This window comes from Mustela nivalis (genome assembly GCF_964662115.1).
Source record: "Mustela nivalis genome assembly, chromosome: 3".
NCBI classification, from domain to species: Eukaryota; Metazoa; Chordata; class Mammalia; order Carnivora; family Mustelidae; genus Mustela; species Mustela nivalis.
In genome coordinates this window covers 111,086,667-111,105,889 of record NC_139022.1, presented here as the reverse complement: position 1 = coordinate 111,105,889, position 19,223 = coordinate 111,086,667, and the positions used below count along the sequence as shown (strand labels likewise).

Sequence of the window (19,223 nt, the reverse complement as noted above, 5' to 3'; positions counted from 1 at the left end):
CTGGTTCAAACACTCATGCAAACAAATACTAGATCTGAATTCTCATGAAAGGTACACCCTAATTTTTGCAGAGAAAGTGAAACATTTTCTTATCTTAAACATACTCTGCATTGCTGCCCTGAACAAGCCCTAAGAAAGCACATTATAATATTGAATGGTGTCAGGGCATCTGGGTGGCTCAGTGGGTTAAAGCCTCTGCCTTTGGCTCGGGTCAGATCTAAGGGTTCTGGGATTGAGCCCCTACATCAGGCTCTCTCCTCAGCAGGGAGCCTGCTTCCTCCTCTCTCCCTGCCTGCCTCTCTGCCTACTTGTGATCTCTGTCTGTCAAATGAATAAATAAAATCTTTTTTAAAAATATTGAATGGTGTCATTTTCCCTTCGTTCCTTCTTCTTTCAGGCCATGCTCACTTGGTCTAAGGGCAGACCACTGGTACAGATGAAAGGGAGGAGTCTGAAACAGCTTTCTGTTCTGCAACGACTACTCCCGTTAGTGACATAGACACCTCAGAGGAGCTTCCAGATTAAGATCTGTCTAATAAAATTCTAGGGTGTGTTGTTCCTCTATAATCTCTGTTTGCAGAAAAGAGGCAAGATGAGGATCTGTTATTCTCCTGTCCAAGTAATGCCACATAAGGAAGAGGTGGAACGGTTCTTATAAAACCAAGACACATAGATGTTGCAAAATGAAACCAAATCCAGGTATATAGTGCATTCACTATGCCTGACATTGAGTGATTGAAATTGGATTAAACATATTACTTAGGTTTTTTTTTTTTTTTTTTTTTTTTTTTTAAGAGATTCATGGCTCTTTGGACCTTGCTGTCCACTGCAGCCTACTTCATAGTTCAGGCAAAAGCAAAGTTCACACCAGTCATCATGGCCTGTCCCTGCCCCTGTGATGTCCTTTCTCCTCCTTGATGTCCTCTCATCCCCATCTCCAATGACTTCCACCTTGAGAGGGAAAACTTGGTTGGCAAAGACTTTCATCAATGGAACATCTGTCACTCATGGTTCAATAGTGGCTTAGAGAATGCCAAATGGCATGAAAGACTTTACGATATTACAAAAGCACATAGGGAAATGATTATGGAAATCACAGAGGCAATGGCTTCTGCCAAAAAGAAACTGTGATCTTTTGCATACCTTTTTCCTTCTGAAAATGTTCAGATTTGCATACTCTCAAATACTGTTTGCCACCATGACAAAACAATTCCCAGGAGTATCTGGAGAATCCCTGTATCCAATTGATGTTTTTGTGCCTTCCAGGTGCTTACAACAGAGTTCTGCCCTACATTGTCATGGGTAGCCTGACTGTCTTCATTGGAATCATCACCCTTTTCTTCCCTGAAAGTTTTGGAATGACTCTACCTGAGACCTTAGAGCAGATGGAGGAAGTGAAAGGGTAAGTGGAACTTTAAAAACTGGTAGCAATGGGGCGCCTGGGTGGCTCAGTGGGTTAAAGCCTCTGCCTTCAGCTCAGGACATGATCTCAGGGTCCTGGGATCAAGCCGTGAGTCGGGCTCTCTGCTCAGCAGGGAGTCTGCTTCCTCCTCTCTCTCTGCCTGCTTCTCTGCCTGTTTGTGATCTCTGCCTGTCAAATAAATAAATAAAAATAAAATAAAAATAAAAACTGGTAGCAAAATCCCTCAGAAGGAATAAACATTCAATAATAGCCAGGACATTTCTGAAAAAGCAGAGTAGAAAGTAGAGAGTAGCTCTATCAGATAATAAAGCATATTACTAAGCAAAGATAATTAAAACGATATGATAAGGGTATAGGAATAGAACTCACTGGAATAATATAGAGTTCAGAATTAAATCCAAGAAACTATGAGAACTCAGTCTGTGCTAAAAAGTAGCAATTTGAAATCAGTAAGGAAAATTAGATTATTCAGTAAAGGGTGTTAGAGAATTCAGCTAGCCATGCTGGATAAATTAAAAAATTACATCCTACTCCAGAATAATACATCAATAAATTGCAGAGTGTTTAAAAAGTGAGGCCTAAAAATGTAAAATCATAAGTGTATCAGGAGAAAACACATATTTTTGTTGTGTTTTGTTCAGAGAAGGCCTTTCTGAACATGGTATGAAAAGCAAAGAGACGTAAAGGAAAAGATTGCTACCACTGATTATGAAACTTTAGAAATTGTTGGCACAGCAAGAAAGGAAACTGTAAATAAAAACAAAGGTCAAAAAGCCAAGCTGGGGTGGGGGGGGAATATTTGCAACACACAATATACACATGGGGCTTATACAGCTAACATACATGAAACTCTCAGCAGTCAGTGGGAAAAAGACAAACAACACAGCAGGAAAACTGGCAAAGGTCACCAACAATCAGTTGACAGAAAAACAATCTCATTGGCAGGTATATACATGGAAAACAATACTTGTCCACATTAATAAAGAAATACGAAATGAAACAATTTAATATCTTTTGGGGGGGCCTATGAGATTTAGGAGAGTTTTCCCTCCTGATACCCACCATTTCTGACACCAACTAGGTGTCCTACAGTATCATTCAATTCCAACACTAACCACCAGTTTGCATCAGAATCCACAGGTTTTAGAGCTTAGTCCCACAAGACTGCCCTCCCTTCAGATGCCAGTGGTAAACATCAGGTCCCCAGGTTATTCACACTTCTATCCAACTTGGTTGCAAAGTCTGGTGTTTCCACAACCTCCCCTCTCTCCACTCAAGTTCAGTAATTTGCCAGAATGACTCACAGAACTCAGCTAACAGTTTCCTTACCATTTCAGGTTTATTATAAAGAATGCACATGAACAGCCAAATGAAGAGTTACAAAGGGTGCAGTCCAGAAGGGTCCAGAGTGCAAGAGCTTCTGTCCCCATGCATTTGGGGAACACCACCGTCCTCACACATGGATGTGTTCACCAATTCATAAGCTCTCTGAACCTCAATGTTCGGGGGTTTTATGGAGGTTTTATCATCTTGGCATGATCCATAACTAATCCAACTTCTAGCCCCTCACCCCTCCTTGGAGGTTGGAAGGTGGAGCTGAAAGTTCCAGGCTTCTAATCAAGGCCTGATCTTTCTGGCAACCAGCCTCCATCCTGAAGCTATCAAGGGGCCCTCCAAGAGTTGCCTAATTAGAACAAAACACAAGATGCTCCTATGCCCCCTATCAACCAGGAATTGACAAAGGATTTAGGAGCTTTGTGTCAGGAACAGGGGACAAAAATCAAATATCTTTCTACAGTATCATAGATTGGCAAACAATTAAAGATGAGTGGATTTATAGAAGTTGAGATTCTAGAGTGAAACTGCCTGGCTTCAAATCCCAAATCTAGAGCGTGAATTTGGGGAAATTACTTAATTTTCACTAAACCTTGGGATTCACATCTATTATATGGAAATAGTTCATATGACTATCTTGAAGTTCTATAAGATAACACGTCTTTAGTGCCTGGCCATGAAGAACATAAATCTATGTATGAGTGGATGATTCTGATCTCTGACAGAACATGTATAACAAAGTGTGCCCCCAAAATTGTTTTCTTCTAATGATATAACTATTTCAGCATTAACTTTAAAATGCTGAGAAGTCATGTTTACCATTCCATCCTTTCCTTGGGGAAACTGTAGAATTAGAGAATACAAGCTCTAGACTCCTGAGCTATTATTAGAGTTATATTCATTGACTGGATAAATGTTTTTCTTTTTTCTTTATTTCTTTTTTTTTTTTTCAGTGTTGGACAAAAGTTTTTCAATGTCAGTCTGGCATTATGAAGAGGGGAATCTTGAATATTAAATTTTCTTTAACCCTTATTTTATTTTCAGGTTCAGGTTTAGGAAAAAAACAAGAGATTCGGTGCAGAAGGAACAAAATCCCAAAGTTCTAATAACTTCGTTCTAATACGATCTCCACCACCATTTGGTGACCTGAAAACTAAATGCATCAAACTCTGTGAGAAAACCAAAGCCTTTCCTAAGGAACTGGACCAAGCCTAAAGATGAACACTAAGATGACTCTGCTTTTCAAATACTTGTCATAGTGCACACGCTGGGCCACTCTTCAGATGATCTTCTTGTTTTAAAAACCATTTCCAGAGAGTCTACCATCCTAATAAATTCGATGAAATGGGTTCATAAGATTTTTTGAAAATCTTATGGTCAAGGACTGGTAAATCCATACAAATATTGACACTCATTTTCAAACATACAAATACTATTCAAATAAAAAGAATGTCATTGTATTAATGCAACTATCAGGTGACAACAGTATGTGTGTGTTTATATGTATCACTGAAACAGCACATTCAAAATTATAGTCGTGTTTGAGGCAAACTCATATACTGCTCTAACTAAATGATTAGATGTGGTATTCCCAACCAGAAAATTTTGTACCATCCTTTGAAGGGAATTGATGGCAGATAACAGTAGTGTTTTGCAAGTGAAATGCCACAGGAGATCCAGTAGCTTGGGTTGTATGACCCACTGGCCTTTAGGAAGGGAACCCAGACAGTTCCCTGCTACAGTTTCATCGGCTATAACTCACCGGTCTGCGTTCACTGTGATCTTTTTGAGCATGTGTTTAAACCATCTGTTTCTTTAGAGCGGCTGAAGAGGTATTTTGCTAAACAGAGAATCAGGAGAGCCACAAACCAGTTAGGTCGGTAAAGACTGCTCGTATGCCCTGCAGCCAAGAGCTGTTTCAAGCCAACTATCTGGAGAGACTTTTAAAACAGTTCTTTCCATTAATAGATTCCTTCCAAAGTGTCGTCTACAGCTGCTAGTCTCTCCAGCCGGGGCTGCATCTGGTTTCAGTTCCATAAGTGAGTGGGGGAGAAGAAAGCTGGGGTCCTGTATTATGATAAGCTCAGGAGAGACACATCCAGTCGCTGTCTTAGCTTGTTTTAGGCACACTGAGATGACAACACAGCAGGACATTACTCCTGGACACCTGGGCAACATGCTTTCATTGAAAGTGGCCTCTGTGACCGCAGCACAGTGGTAAGCTCCCCTTTCCTATACCCAGCACTATGCTGTGTGTGTAGAAACAGGTAGCCACTGCTTTTAAGATGATGCTTGATGGCATCAGCTCTGAAAAACAATTATCCTCAAAAGTAAATTTTCACGAACTATTTTTTAGAGGAAACTTGGATGTAATATTTTTGATAAATAGTCCTTATTATTTCAGGTTCCTTATCTTGAACTTTTCTGATTAACCCCTAATTCTTTTTCTCTCTATTGCCATATTTCTAACACATATTTTATATTCTACTGACACACTAATCCTACCTTTTGGCTGTTTCTTTAAAATCCACCAGAATATCCTAGAATAATTGATGTTTCTCATTGGAGACAGAAGCATAGCTTCATCCACCCAGTGCTTTCATCTCCCTCAGGGATGCAGCCTATCTGGATCAGCTTGCCACCTACCTTGCTGAGCACTGGGCAGCCTGTCCCACAGAGAGCAGGCCATGCTGCCTCCCAAGAAGCTCTTCTCGAACTTTCTTCCCACCCCACCGGCAGTGGCTGTTCCCTCTTCTGAGCTCTTCAGGTACTTGTTAACCCTCACTGAGCTGAACACAGCCTCTTAGCCTCTGGCGGGCTAGGAACCTTACCTTGTTTCTCTTTTCATCCTCTATATATCTGTTTAACACAGTGCTTTCCTGCATTTAACAAGCACTGATAAATATTTTTTAGTTAAGAAACTCTGTAACTCCAGTTTGGTGGAAGTGTTTGTTTGATATATAGACATTAAAATTTTTAAATGCCTATTTACAAAATGCTCTTAAAGCTTTTTCTAAATATAAGACGTAAGGATGTGATAATTAACTTTTACTGTTGTTTGTACATTAAGATAGTAAGAGATGACTTTTTCAAATGTTTGTATAAAGGCAACAAGTACATAGATGACTATCTCTTTGATAGCTCAAAGACCAAGTAGATCAACAGATGTCAAAAGATCGTTTGATTAAATTCAAGATACATTCCTGATTTTTATTTATTTTTATTTTTTTAAAGATTTTATTTATTTATTTGACAGAGAGAAATCACAAGTAGATGGAGAGGCAGGCAGAGAGAGAGAGAGAGAGGGAAGCAGGCTCTCCGCTGAGCAGGGAGCCCGACGCGGGACTCGATCCCAGGACCCTGAGATCATGACCTGAACCGAAGGCAGCGGCTTAACCCACTGAGCCACCCAGGCGCCCCTACATTCCTGATTTTTAAAAACTGCCTTTAAAGTTAGATCTACAAGGTAACATCCCACACTGGCTTATGAATAGCAGTCAGACTGGCAGCCAATCTCATATTGCATGTTCTAGAATCTAGTGTCCTGCCTAGGTTCTGTTAGCTTCTGTACCAGACCTTCCTCCTTTATTCTGCTCCTGCCCGCCCTGAGTCTGTCCTCAGCACAGCAGCCTGAGTTATCTAAATGAGACCATGTCAATTTTCCACTCAAAACCTTCCAAGAGCTTCCCATCTCAGGTACTCTTCTTCCCCACTTTATGGTCTCATGGCACATGCTTTTATTTACGTGAGTTTCATCCTACTTCCGTCAGGTTTTTGAAAAGTTAAAGTCTTTTTGATAGTCTATACATAGGAGGTTCATATGTCCCAATATGAGCATGAGCAGGGCACAGCAGACAGAGGGAGAGAGAATGGGAGAAGCAGACTCCTTGCTGAGCAGGGAGCCTGATGCGGGACTGGATCCCAGGACCCTGAAATCATGACCTGAGTTGAAGGCAGATGCTTAGTGACTGAACCCCCTAGGTATGCCTATTTATTCATTTTTAAACAAATATTTATCAAGTATCAAATATGTATATGTACCAAACACACTTCTAACTGCTGGGGATGGAATGTTAAGCTCCATGAGGAAGAAGGACATTAAAAAAAAAAAATGAAGAGGTAAATTAGGATGTTAGAGGGTAATAAAAACTATGGTGAAAAATGAACCAGGTACAGGTGAGTTTGGGACAGAAAGAACAAGATACAATTTAAAATTGGGTAGTCAGGTAAGTATTTATCAAGCAGGTGACATTTGAGCAAAGACATAGGTTAAGGACACACAGAGCAGGACCCTGTAATTGGTGAGCATATATAACTGGTCATCCAAACTGGGACATTTTTTTAGAGTGAAAGGTTTTGGGGGGTATTAATAATCACCCTGGGCCCATAGATAGATACTATCACAGATGCAGGCAGAGAGAGAGGGAGAAGAAGACTCCCCGCTGAGCAGAGAGCCCAATGTGGGGCTCGATCCCAGAACCCCGGGATCATGACCTGAGCCGAAGCAGAGGCTTTAACCCACTGAACCACCCAGGTGCCCCGAGAGAGAGATTCTTAAGTAGGGTCCATGCCCAGCACAGAACCTGATGCAGGGCTCAGTCTCACAATTCTGAGAACATGACCTGATCTGAAATCAAGAGTTAAGACGCTTAACCGACTGAGTCACCCAGGCACTCCACAAATAGTCTGATTTAAAAATGGACAAAAGATTTTAATAAGAAGTTCTCCAAAGAAGATACACAAATGGCCAGCAAGCATATGAAATGATGCTAAACATCACTAATCATGGGAATCTCAAACCAAAAGCACAAGACACCACCTCATACCCATTAGGATGGCTGCTATAAGAAAAGCAGAAAACAAGTGTTGACAAGGATGTGGAGAAATTGGAATACTTATGCACTCTTGGTGGGTATGTGAAATGGTGTAGAAACTCTGGAAAACAGCATGGAGTTCCCTCAAAAAAATTAAAAATAGAACTACAGTATGATTCAGCAGTCCCACTTCTGGGTGTATTTCCAAAATAGTTCAAAGCAGTATCTCAAAGAGCTGTTTGCACACTCATGTTCATCACAGCATTACTAACAATAACTAAGAGCTGCAAGCAACCCAAATGTTCATCAACAGATGAATGGATAAAGAAAACGCGGTGTCCATGTACAATGCACCATTATGGAGCCTTAAAAAAGAAGGAAATCCTGTGGCATGCTCTAACATGGATGTCTCAAGAATGCTGTGCTGAGTTCAATAAGCCAGTCACAGAAGGACAAATACTATATGATTCCACCTACATGAAGTATTTCAAATTAGTGTGGTTCATGGGTTTCAGTTTTACAAGATGAAGAAGTTCTAGAGATCTGTGCATAGCAATGTGAATACTACCGAATGAGATGTCATACTGTTGAACTCTACGCTTACAAGTGAGTAAGATGGCAGATTTGAATGTTATGTATTTTTTTTTTACCACAATAAAAACAAAGCTGTGTGGAAATAGTTAAATAAATAAATAATAGTGTGCTTTTCTGAAAGAATACAATTCAGCCTTTAAAAATGGTATGTAAGAATTTCTTTTTAAGTTTTGTTTTTTTAAGTAATCTCTAAATGCACTGTGGGGCTTGAACTCATGATGCCGAGATCAAGAGTCACATGTTCTCCCAACTGAGCTAGCCAGGTGCTCCTAAGAATTATTTTTCATAACATGATAAAATATTTATGATATAATACAAGTATTAAAAACAGTATATAATAGTATTAACTGAATAAGGAGCATATGCTTGAATAAACTATGTTTAAAACATCTGAAAAAGGGGCGCCTGGGTGGCTCAGTGGGTTAAGGCCTCTGCCTTCAGCTCGGGTCATGATCCCGGGGTCCTGGGATCAAGCCCTGCATTGGGCTCTCTGCTCAGTGGGGAGCCTGCTTCCTCCTCTCTCTGCCTGCCTCTCTGCCTACTTGTGATTTCTGTCAAATAAATAAAATCTTTAAAAAAAAAAATAAAACATCTGGGGCGCCTGGGTGGCTCAGTGGGTTAAGCCACTGCCTTCGGCTCAGGTCATGATCTCAGGGTCCTGGGATCGAGCCCCGCATCGGGCTCTCTGCTCAGCAGGGAGCCTGCTTCCTCCTCTCTCTCTGCCTGCCTCTCTGCCTGCTTGTGATCGCTCTGTCAAATAAATAAATAAATTTAAAAAAATAAATAAATAAAACATCTGAAAAAACAACTAGAAGAAAATATCTCAAGGTATTAACAGTAGGTATGTTTGGATGGGGGATGATGGATAACTTCTGTTCCAGGTTCCTTTTTGTAGTTTTCCATATTTCACAAATGTTCCACAAAATGCATTACTTTTATAATCATAAAGAAGCTAAAACATAAAAACTTTTATTAAGTGTCAACTAAGCATGAGGGCTCGGGAAGCAAAGATGAAGAACATGAAGAATGCAAAACTCTTGCTTGCAGTGGGCTTGGTGTAGCCAGACGATAAATTCCTGTCTGTGTGGCCTCGGCAACTAGCCCAGTGCCCCGGCTTTGGGCTGAGCTCTGTGGAGCGGAAACCCCGGTCAAAGTCATTTTTTCCCATCCAGACCTGGGCATTTTTAGATCTCTCCTCTCTGCTTGAACAGTAGTCACATCTCCCGTGATTGGGTTTTACCAAGCCACACTCATTCTTTGGAAGCTAATCACCTTATCACGGGGGTTATATTTAACAGATTATAAAAATGGATCATAAAAAATTATGAGGCTTTGCCAAAAAAAAAAGATTATGAGGATTTGAACTACCGATGCCTCTATGTTGGCACAGAAAAGTCTTAAACCTGAATGTGAGAAACTTGAGAACTCCTTTCTCAAACACTGCAAATTTGACTCTCCTTGTCACTCTGATTCTAACTTCCTTCTGTGCTCCCTGTCCCTGCAAAGCCTACCACCTCACCCTCCCACTGTTGCCTTCCCCACTGCTGTGTTCCACTGTGGACAAACGCCTGTGGCCCTTCACGTAGATCCCTGGGTGCTTTTTACCACATCTCTCCTGACAGAGATCTGGCTGCCCCCTGAGTTCCCCCACTTCCCTCCTGGTCCTGTCCCAAAGGGAGGCTGTTTATTTTCCCCTTCCTGAGAACTTCAGAGCCACTAAATACCAGCATTGTCCTAGTTGCTCACTGCAGTTCCAAACCACAACTCCTTCATCTTTATATATTAGAAATACTTCCCTCAAGGTTTGGGCTGTACCCTTCCTGTTGCTGTTTCCAACAATCATCTATCTGCCTGGTTGCCTATCTACATTCTATGAGCCCTCTGGAATCCAGCCACAGGTACTGATGACTTTTGTGCTCAGGAGCATGAGTAATCCTATACCTCAGTCTCAGAGTACTTGACCTTTACCTGTACTTCAGTTCCTCCCTGCCAACGACACACCCTGGACCCTGTCAACCTCATTCCAGTCCTTTTGTGTTCCTCACAACCCTTCAGCTCTGACATAGACCAGTTGGTTCCTTTTTCTTCTAGTTTCTACTTTGTGATCCCCTCAATTCACTCACCCATGACCCTAGTCCATTTGTTTATTTTTCTTGCAATATCTAAACCAAAAGTAAGTCAAACTATGTTCTTCTTAACTCTCAATCCAAGCTGCTGAATTAAGATATAGGAGAGAGGAGGTCATTTATGGCCTGGAGGAACATGTGGATTGAGAAAGGGACGAGTAGGTTGAGGGTCCCGCTGTGACTGGAAATGTCAGTATGCAGAAATACCAATTCCCATGGTTGTATGATTTTTTCTAGAGTCCCAGGGTAGGAATAAAATGCACACGTGGTTGGATTTGGGGGTGGCAGTGCCGGGGAACAGAATGACAAGACAGAGGAGGAACTGAGATTGATGAAAGCAAAGGACCACAGCATTTAGATTGAAGAGGAAAGGGAATGAAATATGACAACCTCTGTTATCCTAGTATGCTGTGCCAATCTACTTTTTTTTTCCTTTATTTGGGGTATATGAGAACCTGGCACATTAAGATCCAGAGTGTTCAAAGGAAGAACTTGCAGAGCAGCCCAAGGTGGTAGAATCTGTCCCATCTCTCTTGGACTATTCACCAAGGATGTGACTGTGTTGATATGAAACCTGAGGAGACTGAAGGCAATTACTCAGTAGGAGCTAAGGGCTAGATTTTATTTTTTAGCATAATGAGATGTAGCATTAATAATTAAGAGTGTAGGTTTGGAGGCAGACAAAGCAGAGTTCTACTTTGGACCTGCCACATAAACAACTGTAGCAACTGGGCAAAGTAACTTCTCCTTGGTTTCTTTGTCTATAAAGTGAGGTCAATAAGAATATATACCTCATAGAGCCGTTGTGAGGACTACATGATGTCCTGGGCTATTGTTAGTATTATTGTTGTAATAATACGATAGCAGAGAGGACGGATGCTGGATCAGGACTAATTTCCACCCTAATCTGGCATCTAGCTCAGAAGATTAAGATCATCAGTAACTTTAGATTATCTAAATCTAACTCAGCCTCCTGATATTTTCCTATGGACTCTTAATCCAATTTGTCACATAGCCCATCTTATCTCATAATGAGACCTACATGTTCCTATGTATCTTTTCTCTTGAGTTGATCTTATCCAGACCTGTGGCTTTATACCAACCATATGCAGATAACTCTCCAATTTATATCTCATTCTGACCTCTCCTATGGACTTCAAATACTTACATGTACAACTGTCTCCAAACTTATATAGAAATATAAGTTTAAAATATTAATATACTTGGGGCGCCTGGGTGGCTCAGTGGGTTAAAGCCTCTGCCTTCGGCTCAGGTCATGATCCCAGGGTTCTGGGATCGAGCCCCACATCGGGCTCACTGCTCAGCGGGGAGCCTGCTTCCTCCTCTCTCTCTGCCTGCCTTTCTTCCTACTTGTGATCTCTGCCTATCAAATAAATAAATAAAATCTTTAAAAAATATATTAATATTCTTAATTTCATTTTTATATTCAAAATAAAACTCTTCTACAAGCAACAAAAGAAAAAATAGATAAATTGGACTACCCCAAAATTTAAAATTCTTGCACATAAATGGACATGATCAACAGAGTGAAAAGACAACCATGGAATGGGAGAAAAGATTTGGAAGTCATGTATCTGATAAGCACTTAACATCCAGTATATAGAAAGAACTCCTACAACTCAACAACAAAAACAAACAGCACAATATAAAAATGGGCAAAGGACTTCATAGACATTTCTCCAAAGACAAGATGCAAATGGCCAATAAACACATAATATGATGCCCAACAACACTAAACATCAAGTAAATACAAATCATAACCACCATAAGATATCATCTCATATGGCTACTATTTTAGGAAAAATAGAAAATAACAAGTGTTGGTGAGGATGTGTCATAACTGGAACTCTTGTGTGCCATTGATGGGAATGTAAAATGCTGTAGTCCCCATCAAAAACAGCACGGCAGCTCCTCAAACAATTAAAAATTGCCCTGCCATATGACCCACGCAATCCCACTTCTTGGTGTAGACATAATGGAATTGAAAGCAGGGACTCGAAGAAATATTTATGTACTTGTGTTCATACAGCAACATAATTCATGAGAGCCGGAAGATGGAAGTGACCCACATGTCTATTGACAGATGAATGAAAGAACAAACTGTGGTATATACTTACAGTGGAATATTATTCATCCCTCAAAAGAAGGAAAATTCTGACACATGCTCTGGCAACACACGTGAACCTTGAGGACACTGTGCTTAATGAAACAAGCTGGTCACAAAAGGACAAATTCTGTAGGATTTCAGTTATATGAGGTACCTAGAGTGAACCAATTCATAGAGACAGACAGTAAAAGCATGGTTGCTGGGGGCTGGGGGTAGGAGGGAAGTGGGGAGTTATTGGTTAACAGGGACAGGGATTCAGTCTTGCAACATCAAAAGAGATAGATGGAAAAAGATGGATGGCGGTGGTGATTGTACAATGGTATGAATGTACTTAAATGCCATTTATCTGTGCTCTTAAAAATGGTTAGGATGGGGGCGCCTGGTTGGCTCAGTGGGTTAAAGCCTCTGCCTTCGGCTCTGGTCATGATCCCAGGGTCCTGAGATCGAGCCCTGCATCAGGCTCTCTGCTCTGTGGGGAGCCTGCTTCCACCTCTTTCTCTGCCTGCCTCTCTGCCTACTTGTGATCTCTGTCTGCAAATAAATAAATAAAATCTTCAAAAAAAATGGTTAGGATGATAAATTTTAGGTTAGGATGATAAATTTTATTAGGATAAAATTTTAAAATAATAAATAATTTCAAATTGTTTTTAATTTAAAATAAAAAATTTTAGGGGCGCCTGGGTGGCTCAGTGGATCAGGCCGCTGCCTTCGGCTCAGGTCATGATCTCAGGGTCCTGGGATCGAGTCCCGTATAGGGCTCTCTGCTCAGCAGGGAGCCTGCTTCCTCCTCTCTCTCTCTGCCTGCCTCTCTGCCTACTTGTAATCTCTGTCTGTCAAATAAAATAAATAAAATCTTTAAAAAAAATAATAAAATAAAAATAAAAAATTTTAAATTAAAATGAAGTAGAACTCTTAATTTTCTATGCCCACCACCCCACCCAATTTCTTCATTCTAAAAACTGGCACCAAGTTGGTTAGGCCAAAAACCTAGGATTCATCCTTCATTTCCTTCCCTGTCGCCTATATCCAATAATAAGTTATATCACCTTTTGCTTCTGAAATATATTCTGAATTCATCCATTCATCTCTTCTACAGATACTGCTGTCCTTCAGGCTCTGGTCCGTGATGTTGTAATGGCTTGCTAACCAATTGGCTTGTTTTCATTCTTGTCCTCTCCAGTCAATTCACAGAGCAGCCAGAGCACTGTTTAGGGTAGAAATCACACCTTAATCTTTCTCTTTTTAAAAATACTCTGATAGCTTCTCACCACACCTAGAATAAAATTCAGACTCCTCACCAATGTTTACAGAGCGCTAGATGATCTGGTGCCCATACACACTGGTCTCCTGCCAACATCTCCGACCTTATGTCTATCACCATTCACTTTGATCACTATGTTCCAGTCACGCTGGTCTTTCCTCTGTTCTTCCAACACCCCAAGCATATGCCCTTTCCTTGAAGCCTTTGCATTTGCTGCTCCTCTGTTTGGTACACTCTCTTCCCACATCTTCACATGATAGGTTCCTTCTGACTCCTTGTGTCTCAGCTGAGTTATTGCCTTCTCAGAAAAGTACTCATTTACCATCCGATTGAAGGTAGCCACCCACTGGCGATCACACTTGACACCGTCATCCTCTTTTCTCTCTTCTTGGCACTTACCATTATTAGAAATTCGTATTTGTTGTCACAAGTTTATCAACAGCTTCACCATCCCCCAACTGCAGTGTGAGCTCTGTGAGAAGAGATATCTTGTTTGTTTCTTCAATTCCCAGAACCTGTTGGGCGCATAACTTCCTAGTCAAATATTTGCTGACTGAAAGAAGAAGTGAATAATATTAATGATCCAATTTTCCTTCTGTGTCATATATATATGAATATGTATGTATATGTGAATATCTATAGTGTATACGTGTGTATATATATACACACAATATATGTATGTATGTATTTACATATATATGTATGTATGTATATGTGTGTGTGTGTGTGTATCCCTTTTGAGAAGGGGTATCTGGATAGTTTAGTCAGTTAAGCTTCCTCTTGATTTTGGCTCAGGTCATAATCTCAGGGTTGTGTGATCAAGCCCCAGGTAGGCTCTATGATGGGTTAAGATTCTCTGACTCCCTTTGCCTTTCCCCACCACTTGTGGGCCCTCTCTCTCAAAAAACAAAACAAAACAAAACAAAACAAACAAACAAAAAACCCCACCTTTTGTGTAGACATCACTAATGTCTTTTCTATCTATTCTAGAATGTGGTAACCGGTCTTTAAAATGTAAGCAGCATATCTGACATTTCATTTTATGTAGGTATACCCTGAAGAGAACAAGTTTACATTCCTACTCTGGCCCAAAGTGTAGCAAAGTCTAATTACTTATATGGAGTTTCAAAATTGTCCTGTATTTTTAAAACCAAATTGTAAGCTTTCATATTGGAAATTAAACTCATTCAAAGTAGAAGTCTAGACATTGAAGTCTTTAAAAGATTGTTGAAAGTATTTCATCGTATACTTTTTTTTTTTTTTTAAAGATTTTATTTATTTATTTGACAGAGAGAAATTACAAGTACACTGAGAGGCAGGCAGAGAGAGAGAGAGAAGGAAGCAGGCTCCCTGCTGAGCAGAGAGCCCGATGCGGGACTCGATCCCAGGACCCTGAGATCATGACCTGAGCCAAAGGCAGCGGCTTAACCCACTGAGCCACCCAGGCGCCCTCATCGTATACTTTTTCTAGTCTAAAGAATGCTTCAAGGTTAATTCTCTTTATGGTTAGTTATCTAACTTCCCAGGCCAAAATAGACTGGGCTTAAAGGGCAGGACCATATAGCAGCACAAAGGTGACTTCTCTGGTCCTCCAACTATGCAACACCAAATCTCCTTCAAAGTCAAACTTCTAACCACAGCTGGACTCGTGAATATAGACCATTCTGTCATTATTTTTTTTTCTTACTTTTCATAAATAAAGTAAGAGTTTATTAAGAGATTTAAAAAGATAAAGGAATATTTTAATATAACAGTTCACTTATGGATTAGCTTTCCATAAACTGAATGTTCAATCTGACGCTTAAAAGGATCATTCCTATAGGAAAGTGATTTAGCTTCTCTGCTCCATTTATATACTAATAAAAGAAAAGATGAAAAAGTATCACTTAGATAATAATATTAATAATAAAATGGTCTTAATGAGACAATGTTAAGGATTTCATTGCGACCTCCTCATAACAAACACATAGTTCATCGTAAAAATCTCTAAAATTGCAATATTTAATCAGAAATAGATACAGAAGTTTACTCTGTAAACAATTATACTGAATTGAAAAATTAAGGGAAAGGGGAAAGGATTGAGTCTAAATTTTATAATAACTATCCAATATTATTAGGAAATATTCTATCTGGACTCTGTCAATAATATTATAAATCTAGGGGCAGCACAACGATTTTGTGTTGGTTCCATGTTAAAATGATAATATTTTAGACATACAGGGTTAAATAAGACATTATCTGTCACTATTTTGAAGTGTGTTTACAGTGGACAGCAGGAAAATGCCTGCATTTTCCCACTGACAACCGAAGTCCTGTTATGCCAAGTTCAACTACAGTGGCTCTAGTGGCCCCAAACGCTGATATGCATGGGTCATGACATGCCACTTGGGATGTCTGATGAGGTGGACAGACTCCTGTTCTTCCACCCTTGAGTCACACTCTGGTGTTCTGAGGCCAAGGCAAATAAAGTCTCACAGACATCTTGGCAAAAATAGCTATTTCAGATTTTACTCAAAGTGCCCATTCCATAAAAACTGTACATGATCTGTAAAATCAACAGCAGAACATGGGCAGACCCTCCGAATCATCCTTTACTCTGACACTGAAGCCTAGACCTCTTCTCTCTTTTCCCAAAGGAAGAGTCCTTTCTTGGGAGGCTTCCCCTTCTCCGGGCAAGTAAGGGCTGACATCAGCTCACATAACTATAAAATGTCCAAATCTATAGAGAACACATAGTTCCTAAGATGCTTCTTTAGAATTAATAATCAAAATTAAAATAATAACTATAGCTAATATTTCTTTCACACTTAACATGTGCTAGGCACAGAGCTAACCACTACCATCTAGAAAATTGAGGTTTGCAAAGTCTAAAAACTTGCCCAACTTTACAAGCTAGGACTTGAAGGAGTCAGAAACTGAATGTTGACAGCTATGCCCAGAGGCTATGCTCTTAACCAATACACTATATTGTCTCTTATCCTAGAGGTAATTACAAGGTTTGTAAAATTTTATCCTGTTGAATATATGTTGAATATATGTTAAAACAAATCAAGGAGGTATAGATGTTTATTATTTCTTATTTTATTTTTTTATATTTTATTTTTTAAAGATTTTATTCATCTGCCAGAGAGAGAGAGAGAGAACAAGCAGGGGGAACAGCAGGCAGAGGAAAAAGGGCCTGATGCGGGACTCCATCCCAAGACCCTGGGATCATGACCTGAGCCAAAAGCAGAAACCTAACAACTGAGCCACCCAGTCTTCCTTATTTTAATTCAACCTATTGTTTAATAATCTGTGTATTAGTTATTTATTGCTTCATAACAAATCACTCCAAAATGTAGCCACTTAAAACAATAAACATTTATTACCTCTCTCAGTTTCAGAGGGTCAGGAATCTGAGAGCCACTTAGCTGAGTGGTTCCAGTTCAGGTCTCTCATAAGGTTGTGGTCAAGCTGTTGGCTAGGGATGCAATTATCTGAAGGCTCAATTGTGGCCTGGCTGGCTTTGTAGTAGAACATATGACTCTTGATCTCAGGGTTGTGAGTTAGAAGACCCATGGAGGATGTATAAATTACTTAAAAATAAAATCTTAAAAGAGAGAAAGAAACTCAACAGATGCTGAAGTCACTGCTAACAAGCTCTCTCACACAGGTACAGAGGGCAGCAGTTCTGCATTGGTTGTTGACATTAGCCTCATTCCTAGGCCCCACCTGGGCCTCTTTTTTTAAATTTATTTTTTATTTTATTTTTTTAAAGATTTTATTTATTTATTTGACAGAGAGAAATCACAAGTAGATAGAGAGGCAGGCAGAGAGAGAAAGAGAGGGAAGCAGGCTCCCTGCCGAGCAGAGAGCCCGATGCAGGACTCCATCCCGGGAGCCTGAGATCATGACCTGAGCCGAAGGCAGCGGCTTAACCCACTGAGCCACCCAGGCGCCCACTTTAATCCATTTAAACTAGAGTTCTCACCTTGAATCTACTATCTGCCATGTAAATCAGTTTTACTTTATATTATTTATAAAATGGGAACATCCTAAACTCAGAATCTTGAATGTTAGAAGGCCTTAAGTAGCTGATTCTCTCAGAGTCTAAGTTCAAACTCTCTTTTAAAAGAATCAATTTCAATAATAATAACATTCAGATGGTAATCATGGCCCCACCTAGAACTGGAAGATGCTCCTTCGCTTTTTGCAGTGACAAGCAGTTTTTGGCAAAACGTTTCTTTTCTTAATATCTGCAACTTCTCCCATAACCTATTGAATTGTTTTCAGACCCCTTCAGGAGTTTTTTCTGATGTCCAACTGATGTTTCTTTTTTCTTTTTTTTCAACTGATGTTTCTTAAAGTAAGACTTTTTCACATTGTTTGGTCTGGACACAGGTCAGCATTCTTCTCATAGAAGCTTTCATTTATTTTGAAATATTGAAACAATTTTGAGAATTGATACAAGAAACAAGTTTATTTTCAAGACGCTTGGTTTTCCTTTTCAGTTAGTTCCAGAAAAGGACTGTTACTTGAGATAAGATGTTAGAAAGGATTAAGTGTATTTCTGAAGCCAAAGTCAGCCATCTTCTGAGGGCAGGAATATTGAACAGTAAGTATAAACAAAATGACTAAAACCTGTGTTAAGATTTTAATCTTCATTTTTAAAAAATTCTATTATGCTTTAAGGAAATTTTTATATTTCCCTGCATAAAACATGCTGGCTTGCTCTTCTTTATTTTTATTTTCAATTTAGAATATAATCACTATTAACTAGTGTTTATCCAATAGATCACATTTAAAACTGTACATTTAGTTCTCCATCACTAAGCCACTGTAATTACAAAAAGTAATATGCTGCAGTGTTAAATTTACAGCCCTCATTCTTAAAGGCTTTAGAATAGTGTTGTCCAATAATGGCCACTAAATAGCCATTGAAGTTACATGTGGCTAAAGAGCACTTAAAATGTGGTTAACACAAACTGAAATGTACTGTAAAATACAAGGTGGATTCTTAAGATTAGTGGAAATGAAAAGGATGTAAGACTGTAAACTATCTCAATAACTTCTATATTGATTACATGATGAAATGGTAATGTTGGATATAAAGGATTAAGTATTTTAACATTAATTTCATCCATTCCTGTTTACTTTTAATATGCAGGGTTGCCAGATAAAAATACAGAACACCCAGTTACATCTGAATTTCCTATGTCCCTGCTCATATATTAATATTATGAAATTATTCCTTGTTTAACTGAAATTCACATTTTAACTGGGTTTTTGTATTTTTATATTTTTATTTGCTAAATCTGGTAACTTTTTTAATATGACTACTAGAAAAGTTAAATTACACATGTGTTCTATCAGACAGTGAGGCTTTAGAATTATCTAGTTTTTTGTTTTGTTTTTGTTCTACCGACTGAGTTAACTGTGCAGAAATGCCTAATCTAAACATTTAATCCTAGACTGGGATCGACAATATGCTCGAAGTTAAATTTTTACACTTGTTTTAACAAGTTAAAGGCCAACGAAGGGGATATGTCGTAGACCAAAGTAT

General features: G+C 39.4%; 1 protein-coding gene across 8 annotated transcripts in view; it reads left to right on the top strand.

Moving 5' to 3' along the window:
* The window catches only part of SLC22A4 (solute carrier family 22 member 4), a 42,561-nt gene extending 38,334 nt beyond the window's left edge, over positions 1–4,227 (top strand). For 5 of the 8 annotated variants that reach the window (XM_082725713.1, XM_082725711.1, XM_082725716.1 and 2 more), the window contains 3 exons: positions 1,267–1,402; positions 2,761–2,942; positions 3,803–4,227. In XM_082725713.1, the coding sequence (XP_082581839.1) occupies positions 1,267–1,402; positions 2,761–2,942; positions 3,803–3,864 (380 nt within the window). In that variant the 3' untranslated portion in view covers positions 3,865–4,227. Of the gene's footprint in view, positions 1–580; positions 700–1,266; positions 1,403–2,760; positions 2,943–3,802 lie in introns of all 8 variants that reach the window. The other 3 variants (XR_014310319.1, XR_014310320.1, XM_082725712.1) reach the window with 2 other exon arrangements.
* The last annotated feature ends 14,996 nt before the right edge of the window (positions 4,228–19,223 follow it).